Here is a 15,363-nt window from a genome sequence, read left to right on the forward strand (position 1 = left end):
CTGCCTAGAGTGTGTAAGTGCCTTCAAATTCAGCTGAGGATCTGAACTACCAGACTTCTGCCAGATGTAATCTCTATGACTCTCTTGCCCAAAGTTTAATAATTCAACAGAAAGGAATAGCAGACTATCCATAGTAGCTGTATTCATCTATCATTACTGATAGTCATCTGTAATGTAAGAATAAGCTCCATCACTTTATCCATAGTTATTTAATTCTAGGGCAATGACAGCCAATATATAGTCTTTTCAAAACAATTCAACAAAAATAAGGTTCTGTGAGAGCTGGAGCAATGGCTCAGCAGTTAAGAGCACTTATTGCTCTTGGAGAGGACCCAGGTTCTGTTCCCAGAACCCACATGGCAGCTCACAATCACTTTTCAGTTACAGGGGATGCACTGCATTTTTGTGACCTCCAGGGGCACCAGGCATGACATATGCTTGGTCCATATCTATAGATGCAGGCAAAAACACTGGTAACAAATAAAAATAAATAACAGTCCAGGAAACTTTATAGTAAATTCCAGATGTGAACCAACAAGTGAGGGTGTGGGAACTCTCTGATCCTCCCATTGTGTACCAGGAGAGGCACTACCAACAGTGTCATCACCAGCTAACAGGCCACTCCTGAGAACGTGGCAAGCCATTCATAGAAATGGAAAACCTTACACTTAAATAAATTTCAAATTGCTAGTTCATTAGTTTTGTACCCAGTACATGGGAAATATTATACCCTGGATAAAACAACCGTTTCTGGTAAATGTCATTAGGCCATTGATTGAAAGCCAAATTGATTTCAGAAAACTGGTCTATTTCTGTAGTAGCAGCCATATAAGTTTCTACCTTTTATGACTGTCTTAGTTAGGTTTTTCTATTGCTGTGAAGAGACACAATGACCACAGTAACTCTTATAAAGGAAAACATTTAATTGGGGCTGGCTTTTAGTTTCAGCGGTTTAGTCCATTATCATCATGGCAAGAAGCATGACAACATGAAGGCAGACATGGTGCTGGAGAAGGAGCTGAAAATTCTACATCTTGATCCACAGGCAACAGGAAGCAAAGTGTCCCACACGAGGTGTAACTTGAGCATATAAGACCTCAAAGCCCACCCCCACAGTGACATACTTCCTCCAACAAGGCCACATCTCCTAATGGTACCACTCCCTATGGGGGAGCCATTTTTTTTCAAACCACCATAATGACTTTCTGATACAGTACCTAGAAGGCTTCCTGACATTTTTAACAATTCAATATAAAATGAAAATTTTTAATACTATGTATTGACATCATCTTCTACTCAAGTGAGGGTGAAGTTCCAAATTCAGAAGAAATTTAACTGATCCTCCTTTCCAATACCCTCCACTGTGTTTTGTTTAACTGTATCAGTTATATTCAAGTTCATGTGTTGCATGCTATGATCAACTCCTTTTATAGTAAAGGAATTGGTGTCCAGAGGATAGAGTTCCTGGTGTTGTAGAGAGGCCTAGTCTACAATCCAGAAAACATGAGTACTAAATCCAAGTCTGTCCTTTGCCAGCCTCATGGACTTGGGCATTTTACTTACTTTACAGTTGGATCTTAGCTCAAATACTCAGAAATGATACCTTTTTCTGCTTCCAATTCTTAATTTCCTCCCTGTAAATGGGAAAAAAATAATAGGTCTCCCTTCCCTGGTTTGAGTAGTTGGGAACAATCAAATGAGAAATATTAACTAAAACAGTTTGAAAATTGTAATGTATTATCATCAGTATATTTTGAATTGGAATGGAAATTATCTGACCAAGGAGCCTTATTCTACTTAGTTCTAGTGGAACAGCTCTGGAAGAGAAAGACTAACTTGGCATGATTGTATGTTCTTTTTAGTCTAGAACTTGAGAAGCAGTACTCTACACATAAGATCAATGATAATGCCTTTTTTTTTTAAATAAAAAGAGGAACCAAAGATGAAAACATCTTGAGCAGATACTTTGTGACAATGACAGAGGCAGAGTTTAGCCTTATTTTTATCAAATATAAAGCATACAACAACTTCCAAAGAATGCTTTGACAATGAAAGAAAGCCGACAGAGAAAATAAAGCAATGTTTATAATATTCTCTGAAAGGGGCTCTATAACTCATATGTAAGAGATACTGTGGATTTTGCTTAAAAGATATGACTATTATGGTGGCCATTATTGGTTTTCAATTGGCTTGTCAAAGGGGAAGACTTAGGGATGATATTACTCTTTTAATTGGCAGATATTGATGGCTTAGAGAGCAGCGCAATTGGTGGCCAGTTGATGGCATCAGCTTCAATGGAGTCGCCTTTCACCCAGAGCAGGAGAATTGATGACTCCACAGTAGCAGGTAAGACCATCAACCTTGCATTTAAAATATACATACATTACACGTGTTCCCAGAAATCAAATTATTATATAGTGGCTTAAATAAATTATGACTTTGTCTTGGGGGGAGGGTAGCTAATGAAAATTGCCCAGCTGAGGTGGTGATGTCTCATGCATTATTTATGATCACTGTGTGAAACCTGACCCAATTCAGTCTGATAAATTATATTTCCTGCCGTAGAATTACATGCAAGCCAGAGATACTCATCTTGAGGCCTGGAGAACCTCAGACCTTTTGTCATTCCTTTTGTCTCTGGAGAGTAACCTGGTTCACCCCTTCTTGTAGGTGTGGCATTTGCACGTTATATTTTGGTTGGCTGCTGGAAGAACCTGATTGATACTCTGTCAACCCCCTTGACTGGTCGAATGGCAGGAAGCTCCAAGGGGCTTGCCTTCATCCTAGGAGCTGAGGGCATCAAAGAGCAGAACCAGAAGGAGCGAGATGCCATCTGCATGAGCCTTGATGGGCTGCGGAAAGCTGCGCGGCTGAGCTGTGCACTAGGTACCTGTGGGGATTCCATGATCCTTGGTCTGAGGGAAGGTCCCTTCAGAACTCACTAGGAAAGTCATCATTTAGAAGGGGCTCTGGTACGTATCTGCAGATCATACTCAGTTAAGGGGTAGCTGTTTGTGTCTTCCCAAGGGGTTGCTGCTAACTGCGCTTCAGCTCTTGCCCAGATGGCGGCTGCTTCCTGTGTCCAGGAAGAGAAAGAAGAAAGGGAAGCCCAGGAGCCCAGTGATGCCATAGCACAAGGTAACCACTTTGGGCAGGGCCTTTCTGGTGTCTCTGTTGTGCTGTGCACATGTCCGAACATACACTGGAGACTGGTCCCCATTCTATGTGTGATGCACAGTGGGTAATTTCCACTAGTAAGGAATCCCACTGGGCCATAGGGTTGAGTCGTCATTGGGCCACAGGCTTGAGTCTGGGTGCTGATAATGTCTGTTTCTCTACTAGTGACAAGGAAAGGGCAGTTGGCTGCTAACAACTGGCTGAGCCACCCCCTTCGGTCATCATCAGGCTACTGGAACACATTAGAGAGCCCTAAGATTACAGTAGGGATGGAAAATTGGCCATTGTTCTGAGGGTGAAAATCAAACTGAATCCATAAAAGGAGAGCCAGAAAAACTTCACTCAGGAAACCTGGGCTTTGTGGACACAGGAAAGGGTCAGTGAAGCTAATGGTCTTCTATACACAAGGAAAAGAAAATGTCTTTCCTAATGGCAATGGAACACACATGGCAGGCAGCAGGCAGAAGAAAAAAATTCAAGCATTATCTAAATTCTGCTGATGCTATCCATGGATATGTAAAAGATTTAGTCACAGAAAACATGTATTTTTAGCAGAGACAAGCAATTTAGAACCTGTTAACATGCAAAGTTGTTCTTGTAGATCTGGGGAAAGGGGGAAAAAGGAATCAAAGTTTACTTAAGTATTATATATCTGTCAACTACACCAAAGTCTTCTCATTTAGCCACCTGTAGTAATATACATCTGTGTGCCAGAACTCAAGAGTTTGAGATGAGAGCATCACAAATTTGAGGCCAGCTTGAGCTATATAGCAAGAACCTAACTCAAAAATATAAATCTCTGGGTCTGGAGCAATGGATCAGCAGTTAAGAGAGCTGATCATAATGACAACAATTCTCAAATCCAAGCATCCCCATTACCAGCCATGCATAACAAAGACCTTCAACTTCAGTTCTCAGGGATCCAACACCCTAACCCAGGCCTGTGCACATGTGCAAGTATGCATGTCTACACATGTGTGTGTGTACATTCACAGAGACACATACACACAAATAAGTAAAATGAAACTTTACAAGAACTTCTTGTGGCTTGAGAGATGATTCAGTGGCAATGGCTGCTTTTCCAGGGGACCCAGGTTATGTTCCCAGCACCCACATGGTGGCTCACACCCATCTGTATGGTTCTGCCATCCCCTTCTGACCTCTGAGGCAACCAGCATGCACATAGGCACATACATACCTGCAAGCAAAACACTCATACACATAAAATAAATATTTGTAAATGTTTAATTCTTACACATAGAGTTCCTAAAATGTAACACACTTACAACGCTAAACATGTTCTAATCATAAACAAATACAAAATAAAACCAGTTTCTTATTCATGAGACCAATAGTGTTTTCCTAAAAAAATAACCTTCTCCTTGTTATTGCCACTCCATTATATTTCAAGAAAGCATCATTTATAGCTCACAGCTATAAGTGTGAGCTTGGGGTAAAATGACATCATGATTCTCACTTGAAAAGAAGCCATGCTTGTGCTCCAAAGATGCACAGGCTTGACTTTTGAGATGACCATCATAAGAAAAGCACAAATAATATTAAACTATCTCAGAGAAACTTGCAGACTGCTAAGAACTCCTTGATAGCATGAATTTGAGTGCACATGGGAGGATGAGGGTCTGAAACCAGATGGTGCAGCTGGAGTTAGCTCACCCACACTGCTGTGTCTCACCCAGGTCCATGGGTGTGCTGGGAGGGACTGTACCTAGCTCAGGATCCATCTGACCTTAGAGCCACAGAGCAGGGGTCACCTGTGAATGGGGACTTGTCCAACCAGTAGCTTGCATGTGGACCGGCTGAAGAGGCGCTTGCAGCCAGTGAAGTATATTGTTGCCCTTTGCCCTTGCATGACGACACACTCTTTCATTTCCATCCTGTCTTCCTCCCTTTCTGTCTCCCTTGCTCAGCCTGCTATTTTAATAACTGTCTTTCTGGCACAGTGAAACTAAAAGTGGAGCAGAAACTGGAGCAGATGGGGAAGGTGCAGGGGGTGTGGCTGCACACAGCCCACGTCTTGTGCATGGATGCCATCCTCAGCGTAGGCCTGGAGATGGGAAGCCACAACCCGGACTGCTGGCCACACGTGTTCAGGTGCATGATGGGATTCCCCACCCTTGACCCTGCCTCGGGAAGCCTGGGGTGGTAGAGAGGGTGTAGACTCCAGGGTCTGCCAGCACCTCAGTAGATTCCGAATCCTCCCATTCCAAGTGAGACGCGGGAGGACAGAACACAAGGTACGTTTTGGAGAACAGAGTGGCAGACCTGGATTCAGGGAACTGTGATTTATCTGTTGACACTCCTGTGGGAGACAGATATATTATGTTACACCAACAAAGAAAACTGGTGGATGGAAGAGAACTGTGCAGTTTAAATGAATGACTCTAAAATGTGCACAGGTGTCAATAATCCAACATTAATATCCTCTCTATATTAAAAAAAAAGACCTTGGATAATATTCATCATTACATACAATACCTCACTAAAGACATCTAGTTTAAGCAGAAAAGGAAAAATAAGAACATGATAGTACATCTGTGCAAAAGACCACTTAAAAAAAACTTGACTCTTGGGCTGGAGAGATGGCTCTATAGTTAAGAGCACTGTTTGCTCTTCCAGAGGTCCTGAGTTCAATGTGGTCAGCAACCACATAGTGGCTCATGACCATTTGCAATGCAATCCAGTGCCATATTCTAGCCTCAGGGATACATGCAGGCAGAACACTGTATACATAATAAATATTATTTTAAAAAACAATTGACTCAAGTTTTGTGCTACAGAAATGAAGAGAATCCCAATCAAACCTGTAAAATAAAAACAAAATGACAACTCCAGACTCCAACTCCTAAGTCCATGATAAGAACCATGCTAAGTTCACGATAAGGACCAATGATAAGTCCCCAAGCATTGGCATTAGAGCAGAACAAGGAAAAAGCCCAGCTCAGGTGTGCTCAGCTGCGCCTTAACCAGGCATCACCTATCTAAGGCATCACACAGAAGCACCTTGCAAGCAGATCAACCATGGGAGGAGAGCGGTTGGAGGCCAGCAAGATCTGAGTTCAGCTTCCCTTCACTAATAAAGCCACAAAGTTCTGGTTAAGTTCCTAAGAGAAAAGCATTCAGAATATCCAAGGGTTGTAAAACTAACCAGCTTGAGAAGAGCATGAGAAAGGACCAGGATGAAGCAGCCTAGAACAAAAAGGGATGTGATGGAGAAGTTAATGACCAAATATTCTGCATTGGTCTTACAAGGAAACAAAGGGAGGAGACTTGGGTGGTACTCAAGCAGTATATGTGAGTTCAACAAACCCAAGAATCATGGAACACTAGAGTGGGTTATCCAGGATGCCCTTGGACAACAACTATGCTATCCAGGATAAAGGATGTCTTAAAAAGCATCTCAATCCCAAATTCAATTGGAAACAAGCATTTTGGAGTTGGCCATTGCACATGTGTATTCTGTTGCTAGGTGACACCCCTTCCGCCCCAATCCCTACTTAGACATAAAATATATGGCGCTGTCACCATCAGACACATCACGGTTTTGGTGGAGCTCTACTATGTCAAGAGAGCCTGTCCATCATAGGCATCATAAGAAAATGCTTTTCTGTTATGATAAATCTTTCCACCAAAGGCCACTGAGCCCCACTTCCACATGTGTGCTTCACGCCAGCCACCTGTCCAAGTTAGGGCCAAAATTAATACACAGAAACTTGTATTAGGTTCAAATGCTGCTTGGCCAATGACTAGGATTCTCATCTGTTAGCTCAGTCTTAATTATCATAAATCTATATATTTTATAAGACTTATCTTATCGGACACCTTCCATTGGTGTCCCTCCTTGCCTTTGGATCACATCGTGCCGCTGGAGGAAGAGCAGAGGGGAAAAGAGGACACTTCCTGTTTCTCCTTGCTTAAATATGAGTTTCCTTGCTATGTCACTTCCTGCCTGGATCACCACTTCTCTATTACATTTCCCAGAATCCCCTTTGACTCCTAGTCCTGTCGAACTTGCTGTCTCGTTGGCCAAACAGAACTTTATTCAACAATCAATAAGATAAACATACACAGAAGTACTTTCCCCATCACTTCTCAGCTTCAAGTCAGAAAATAGTATGGACATGGGGTCCTCAGGGAAACTTCTCAAATAAGCACTCTAGTAAATGAGTAAGCCAGGCAATGCAGTGGTGAACAGGGCTCCATTGCCTGTCTTTTCCCCAGAAGAGTGGTGGGTGAGAGAATCTGAGGAATCCCTCACCCATGCCAAGATTGGTCCAAATCAAAACTCATTTTGTGTCTCTGTGTAGTGACATACATAAGGAGATGACAGTGCCAAATATGGTCAGAGAAAACTGGGGTTAATTCCAGGGTTAGCTGGATTTCCTTTTCTCTCACTATGCACTACAATATTCACTTCCTGTTTGTCTGCCTCTTTCTAGGGTATGTGAGTATGTGGGCACATTGGAGCACACTCACTTCAGTGATGGTGCCTCCCAGCCACCTCTGACCATCCGTCAGCCACAGAAGACATCTGGGAGCTCTGGCCTCCTTGGAGACCTTGAGTGTGAAGGCTCGTCTCAGGAGCAGAGCCTGGAGCAGGGCCCCTCCCTGAGCACAGCCCCTGTGGTCCAGCCACGTTCCATCCAGGAGCTTGTTCGGGAATGTAGCCGTGGTCGAACCTCAGACTTCAGGGGAGGCAGTCTGAGTGGGAACAGTGCTGCCAAAGTGGTACTCAGCCTTTCTACCCAGGCTGACAGGTATGCAAAGCCACCTCACCACACAAGGATGCTTAAGCAGGAGAGTGCCTGTTGGCTATGCTTATGTTCATTTGTCTGGTCTCAAAATCAGCTGGTGACAACTTATTGTATTAGCCAGTTACTGTAAACACTTTCCATTGAGTGTGTGTATACATATATGTGGAGGACAACCTTGCCTGTTCTTTGGGTACCATCCACCTTTTTCTTTTCTTTCATTCATTTATTTGTTTTTGAAACAGGGTCTCTCATGGCTTCTAGAGCTTATCAAACAGGCTAGGCTGGTAGACCAGCAGGCCCTAGTAGTGTCTTCCTCCTCCACTCTGGGACTACTTACAAGTATAAGCCACTACACTCTGCTTTTATCTGGGCCCTAGGGATTGAGTTCAGGTCCTTGGGTTTCAAAGACAACCATTTTGTCAACTGAGCTATTTCCCAGCCCTCTTTTCTATCTCCCTCCTACTACACACCATCCTTTTAATGAACCATCCTCTAATACCTGAGTTCCAGGTCAGTGGTGGACTATCTGCAATTAAGTCTGGTTTTATTACCATGTCTGGCAACTCACTGGACCCTGGCATACTCACTGGTAGAATAAGTTTCTTTTAAAAAGTAGATCTCATGGGGTAGTTCCAGTCTTGGAAACATAGGGAGTCTCACAAACTACATCAGCATTGTGACTGTGGCTGCTTTTCCAAAGCACAAGAGCATGTTCACTGCCTGAATCCCAAACCATCATTTGTTGCTTTCATAGTGGACAGTGATTGACCTACAAAATCAAGCAAATAGGATGTCTATCTATTATCTTGGTATTTCTGTTAATAACCATGTGCATTTAGTTAAGAGATTCATAACTGAAAACATTAAAAAGAGAACTTTAGTATAGCCTCACTTGGTGCTGGTATCCAGTGATTGCTGAAATAATATGAGGCTAGTGCACACAATGTAATAAATGTATTCTCAGAAGTCCTGGGGCACTTAATAGACTTACCAAACTATGTGTATGTTTGTCATGTGGTGTGTGTGTGCTTGTGTGCTGTATACTGGTGTGTATATGTGTACATGTACTGCATGTGTGTTTGTGTGTTCACTATGTGTTTGAATACTTGTGTATGAAGCATGTGTGTGCTGAGCGTTGTATTGTGTATGCTATGTGCCTGTGCTGTGTTTTTCATTAGACATCTCCCCCAATATAAGAAAGACCTCAGTTTATAAACATAATTATCCTGGAAGTACAGAAAAAAGATTTTACTGTTATATTAATAGGGTTTTTTGGAAGAACAATCAAAGGGAAATTAATTGTAATCAAATTAGATATCTATTAATACTGGCTACAAAAATAAATTTTAACAAGGTACTTAAAAGTTAGAACATGTCTAATATAACTATAGTTTTAAAAGCTTATTGAATATTTTAATTTTTTATGCAAAACATGGGGATAAGTAGCTGGCAAGTTTTGTTTGGGATGACCGCTCCACATCAACATCCAGTGTATGTGTGTGCGCGCGTGCGTGCCTATGTGCCTGTGTGTGCGTGTGTATATTCTGTCTTTCTGTCTGTCTCGCTTCCTGTTTGGCAGTGAAGAGTTTACTCAAGGGAAATTCTCTAGTCATCTTCATGGGATGGTTAAAGAGGATTCCCTGTTTTCTAAGGTTGAGCCAGTGCTGGGATGACAAGCCAGTTAAGTACCTGAGTCGCTCTGCTTCCTCTGCCTAAGATCTTCATTTGCTGAGGTTCAGCTTCCACACTTAGATTGCATCCTCACCCCCTGAAAGGCACCACTAAATATACCATAATAAGGAAATGATAACACAACAGAAACTAATACTAGTTAGCAGTGAGGGTGCCAAGTACTTTCCTGGACCACTTCACACAGACCTAACAACCCTCCAGGCAGCCCCACCATGAGTGCTATTAACTTTACTTATTCAAGGAAGAAACATAGGTCACTGGAGTTAACTAATTTGTTAAGTCATTCCATTTTAAAGCAATGGAGCCAGCAAATGCTTCTGAGTCTGTCTCACTCCAAAGGCTCTTGCTACTTAAAGTTGGGAAACACAGGCAGTGTGAAAACGCAGGCTTTTTCTTTTCTTTTTCTATTTCTTTTTTCTTTTTTGAGATAGAATCTTATGTGTCTTAGGCTGATCCCAAATTTGCTACATAGCTGAGGATGGCTTTGAACTTCTCTCTAGCCTTCACCTCCTAAGTGGAGGTGATTATTGACTTGCGACACTACATTCAGTTTATGAGGTACTGGTGAAGGAAGCCCTGGCTTCAGGCATTGCTATGTAAGCACTCTGCAAAGGGAATTCCATCCTCTGCTACTAAAACTGCAGAAGAAGTCACTTTTAATCATTTTAAATGCGTATTGATGTACTGTCCATGTGTATGCCTGTGTGCCACATATACACAGGGGGACAGGACAGTGCACTGGATCCACTGGAACTAGAGTTACAGATGGCGATGAGCAACCATGTGCTGGGAGTTGAACTTGGGTCCTCTGAAAATTAGCCAGTGCTCTTAACTGCTGAGTCATCCATTCAGCCCTAAAATTATGGAATCTTTTGTTTAGTGGGGTTTTTTTGTTTTTGTTTGTTTGTTTTTTTGTTTTGTTTTTTTTTTTTTTTTTTTTGCTTGTTTGTTTTTCTGAGACAGGGTTTCTCTATGTAACACTGCTGACTGTCCTGGAACTCACTCTATAGACCAGGCTGGCCTCGAACTCAAAGAGATCACCTGCCTCTGCCTATAAAGGGCTGGAATTAAAGGCATATGCCACTACTGCCCAGCAAAATTACAGAATCTTAATTAAGCATGACACTCTGATTCTAGATGACAATGGATGATGGTATTTTGAAAAAAATATTTCAACACTCATTACATATGAAATTTTTTCATACACTAAAATTATCAGAAAGCCTGCTTAACACCATCCAATACCACAGCACTCCTCTTGGTATCAAGTATTAATTTTATGGTTTGCACTTATCTACAGACTGACGTTGAGTGTTGTTTCCTGTGAGCTTTTACTTCGTCTGTGTGAAGGAATGTCTTTTCAAGTTCTCTGCTCATTTCAAATTAGGTCTTTGATTTTTTATGTTAAATTTCAAGTTTGCTTAATTTTTCTCAATACTGAATTTTATAAATTATGTAATATCTCTTAATGCCTCGTTTTTCTTTTTACTATTTCTATCTTAAAACTTTTGGTATGGCCGGGCAGTGGTGGCACATGCCTTTAATCCCAGCACTCGGGAGGCAGAGGCAGGTAGATCTCGAGGCCAGCCTGGTCTCCAGAGTGAGTGCCAGGATAGGCTCCAAAGCTACACAGAGAAACCCTGTCTCCAAAAAAAAAAAAAAAAAAAAGGCTCAGGATTCAATTTCTGTTCAAGGCGATGACCCTTGAGCTGTACATGGCATCCCATAGTACTGACATTATCACAGGCTTTGTGGACAGACCATAGATGCCTCATTACTCACTGGGGTTATAGAAACCTAATGTTCAATTTTTACATCTCATCCTCCTCCCCATAGCCCTGGAATCTCTGGAAGCAATACTTTGTCATCTTTCACATTCTTGTCAAGTACTTTAGGAGAGTTTACTTTTCAAGTATGTTTTGTAGTATTCTTTGCATCAAAATCCCATGCTTAGTACAGACTTGTGCACATTAATAATAGTTATGATAATCCCATCCACTTGTCTGCAGTGTTTATACAGTATATTTGCTAATTACATCAGCTGAGTTACCATAATTATTCTGCTATATGCCCTTGCTAAATTGCTCCCACATAACAAATATATTTACTTGCACCCAGGCTCTTTGACGATGCTACAGATAAGTTGAACCTAATGGCCTTGGGAGGGTTCCTCTACCAGCTAAAGAAAGCATCTCAGTCCCAGCTTTTCCATTCGGTGACAGACACAGTCGATTACTCTCTGACAATGCCAGGTAATTTTCCCTGAAGAAACTGTTGGTAAGTAAGGAGGAAATAGCCGCAGTCATTGATGCTGGCAGCATGGTGAAAGACGACAGTAACAGTCATAATTATCCACGTGTGCTAGGCCCCATGCTCAGCACTGGACATGGGTCATCAAATGCCTTTAACATTAAAAGGGACTTTAAGAAGTAGGCATATTTACCCTGTGTTTTACACATGAGATCAGTGGGGAATAGAGGGAAATCTTTGGCCCATTCTAGTGCAGCTACTAAACAGGTCCAACTCCTCAGCATTACTGTTTAAGCCACTGCATTGTGCCTCCTCTGTGGACACAGTGTTGGATCAGGGAGAGGTTTTGGTCCTCCTGAGTGAACCAGTTTGCTAATTTTGATTGGAAGGCTCTCTCCTTCCTTGATGAGCCGTCTGAATCCATCTTGCTATCCAAGTGCACTGCCTCAATTTTCAACTTCTCTGTGCAGGAGTCCTTTGAACTCTACCTGAGTTTGGGCTTTCTCGCCTTGCCTTCCTGTAGGAGAGGTTAAGTCTACCCAGGACCGCAAAAGCGCTCTGCACCTGTTCCGCCTGGGGGATGCCATGCTGAGGATTGTGAGAAGCAAAGCCCGGCCCCTGCTCCACGTGATGCGCTGCTGGAGCCTTGTGGCACCCCACCTGGTGGAGGTGAGTGTGGAAGGTGGGAAGAAGCCTGCAAGTGTAAGCTTAGGGAAGTCCTGCTACACAGCCAGCACAGGGGCTGTATTCAGAGGACCATGGGCAATGGGAACCTTTCCATAACCTGGTCATAAGCACCATTGTTCTTTGATATATATCAAGGCATCTGAAGGCTCACCTGGAAAGGCAGTGCCTCCCTGGTCTCTCTATGCCCCCACCCCTTTCCAAGTATATGGCTCAACTACTTTCCTTGCAAAGCCGTTTCTTGATTCTTACGTTCTGCTCTTAACTTGAATCTGGAACTAAAAGATGGAGCCCCAAAGCCAATTATTCCCTTTTGGGCAATATCTTTGGTTCTTCTCTGATAACTCAGTTACTAGGGACATAGTATTTCAGGAGGGGGAACCCTGGTTTTCCTGACAAAATGAATACTAGCACCTCCCCACTCCCCAGAGGAAAGAAGTTTATAGGATCAGTTTTGGGGGAGCTCTATATTAAACCATCTCAGTGCATGATGACTGGCTCTGTTTGCTACTTTTCTGTTACTGTGATACAAAACACTCTAACCAAGATGACTTACAGAGAGCAGGATTTGTTTGGGCTTACAGTTCCAGAAGGAGAGCCTATAATGGCAGGAATGCAGAGCCAGGAAGCTGAGAGATCACACATCTTCCCATGTAAACACAAACCTGAGTGAACAACCTTGGAGATAGGGTGAGGCTACTAAATCTCAAAGACCACCAATAGTGTCACTTCCTCCAGCAATGCGGCACTACCTCCCCAGCTAGGGACCAAGTGTTCAAGTAGATACCTGAGCCTATGGGGATCATTTCTCATTTAAACCACCCCACTGGCTAAGTAACAGGGAACATTATTGCCCTACTTAAAATGGTAACTTTATTCATAAACACCCTGTCATATGTATTTAAGCAAAGATATACAAGGAAGTATTTCATGGAATTTAACTTATTAACCTGAGGATAGTCTAATTAGGAGGAAAGGTAGAATATATCAATTTAGTCAAGGCTGAAGATCCCATCAGCTAGGTGCTGTGCTATAATTAGCTACACTGAAAGCCTAGGAGCTTCAAACTGTAACCATTTATTTTGCCCATTGGTCCTCTGTAGCAGAAAATTGATGCAAAGGCTCTGGTAATTCTGGTCTGGACTAGTGTTCTGGATAGTTTTATTCCAGCTTGACCAAGCTAGAGTCATTTGGACCCTCAATTAAGAAAATGTCCCCATCATATTGGCCTGTGTGCTAGCCTGTGCTGCATTTTCTTAATTGATAATTGAGGTGGAAGGGCCTAACTCATTGTGGGTGGTACCACCCATGGTCTGGTGGTTCCGGGTGTGATAAGAAAACAGGCTGAGCAAACCATAAGGAGCAAGCTAGTAAGCAGCACACCTCCATAGCCTCTGCATCAGTTCTGGCCTCTAGGTTTCTCTCCTACTTGAGTTCCTGCCCTGACTTCCCTTAATGATGGGCAATGTCATCTGGAAGTATAAGATGAAGTAAACCCTTTCCTCTCCAAATTGCTTTTGGTCATGATGTCTTAGCTTAGAAATAGAAACACTAATTAAGACACCTAGCTTGGATGACCCTTATATGTCCATAGTCTGCTGATACAAAGACTGGTACCAACTGGCCCATGATAGTTTCACTTGGGAAGGCTGGTCATAGTTCCCTCTCTACATAGTCTTTAACATAGGCTGGCCTCTGGCAGTCAGTCCCCACTCAATCACATGGTCTTCTTAGGATTCCCCCAAACAGGGAGAGCACAAACTCTATATCATAGTTTGTTACTTATGGGATGGTTTCTGTTGTGCCAGTTGTCAAAGCAGGTCCTAGGTCAACGTTGAGAGCCAATGTAGAGCAGAATCAATAAAGAGCATTAGTTCCAGGCTGTGTGAACCAATTCAAGTTCTCGTTGCAATTGAGCCACCTCACTAGTGTACAGATGACTAACTTGATCTTACTATTAAGGTGATGACTAAGGATGAGCCATGAGCAGTTCCATAGGTTGCAGTGGACATGTTCTGCACTGCTGAAGAAAACTATCACGTGGTAGAAAATAAATAATAGAAACCTTGCTCTTCCAGAAACCTTAACTTGACTTTGGAGTTGTATCTATTTCAGATGCAGCCGGGCGGTAGTGGTGCACACTTTTAATGAAAGCACTTGGGAGGCAGTGGCAAGCAGATTTTTGTGAGTTTGAGGCCAGGTTGCTCTACAGAGCAAGTGCCAGGGCAGGCTCCAAAGCCACAGAGAGAAACCCTGTCTCAAAAAACCAAAACAAAACAAAACAAAACAAAATTTCAGATGCAATTTAGTGCACTTATCATCTGTACACTAAAATTCCTTAGAATTTTGCAGTAATGGAATTGCTCTTCCTACCTTTACATAATGATGTGGGCTGGGGAAGCCTTCTGAAGCCATTTTTTCCTTGCCTCACTTCTTGCTAGCGTTCAACTCTCTTGTCTTGTGCAGGCGGCCTGCCACAAGGAGCGCCACGTGTCACAGAAGGCTGTTTCCTTCATCCATGATATCCTGACCGAGGTTCTCACAGACTGGAGTGAGCCGCCTCACTTCCACTTTAATGAAGCACTCTTCCGGCCCTTTGAACGAATCATGCAGTTGGAGCTGTGTGATGAAGATGTCCAAGACCAGGTCAGTATGACACCAGCTACAGCTTCCTCCTCTCCAGCAGTGGTGTTTGGTGAGGGAGACACAGGCACTGTTCTCTGGTTTGCATGCTGTCTTCCCAAACAGGTGACAAAGAGAGGGTAAACAAGTTGGCCAGGATTGCCTA

General features: G+C 42.7%; 1 protein-coding gene across 1 annotated transcript in view; it reads left to right on the forward strand.

Moving 5' to 3' along the window:
• The window catches only part of Arfgef3 (ARFGEF family member 3), a 142,183-nt gene that overhangs the window by 100,721 nt on the left and 26,099 nt on the right, over positions 1–15,363 (forward strand). Inside the window, exons 15-22 of the mRNA XM_027401943.2 lie at positions 2,239–2,346; positions 2,671–2,886; positions 3,028–3,138; positions 5,139–5,289; positions 7,635–7,952; positions 11,760–11,893; positions 12,415–12,560; positions 15,042–15,221. Coding sequence (XP_027257744.1) covers positions 2,239–2,346; positions 2,671–2,886; positions 3,028–3,138; positions 5,139–5,289; positions 7,635–7,952; positions 11,760–11,893; positions 12,415–12,560; positions 15,042–15,221 — 1,364 coding nt within the window. The remainder of the gene's footprint in view (positions 1–2,238; positions 2,347–2,670; positions 2,887–3,027; positions 3,139–5,138; positions 5,290–7,634; positions 7,953–11,759; positions 11,894–12,414; positions 12,561–15,041; positions 15,222–15,363) is intronic.

This window comes from Cricetulus griseus, chromosome 2 (assembly GCF_003668045.3).
Source record: "Cricetulus griseus strain 17A/GY chromosome 2, alternate assembly CriGri-PICRH-1.0, whole genome shotgun sequence".
In the NCBI taxonomy this organism is placed as follows: Eukaryota; Metazoa; Chordata; class Mammalia; order Rodentia; family Cricetidae; genus Cricetulus; species Cricetulus griseus.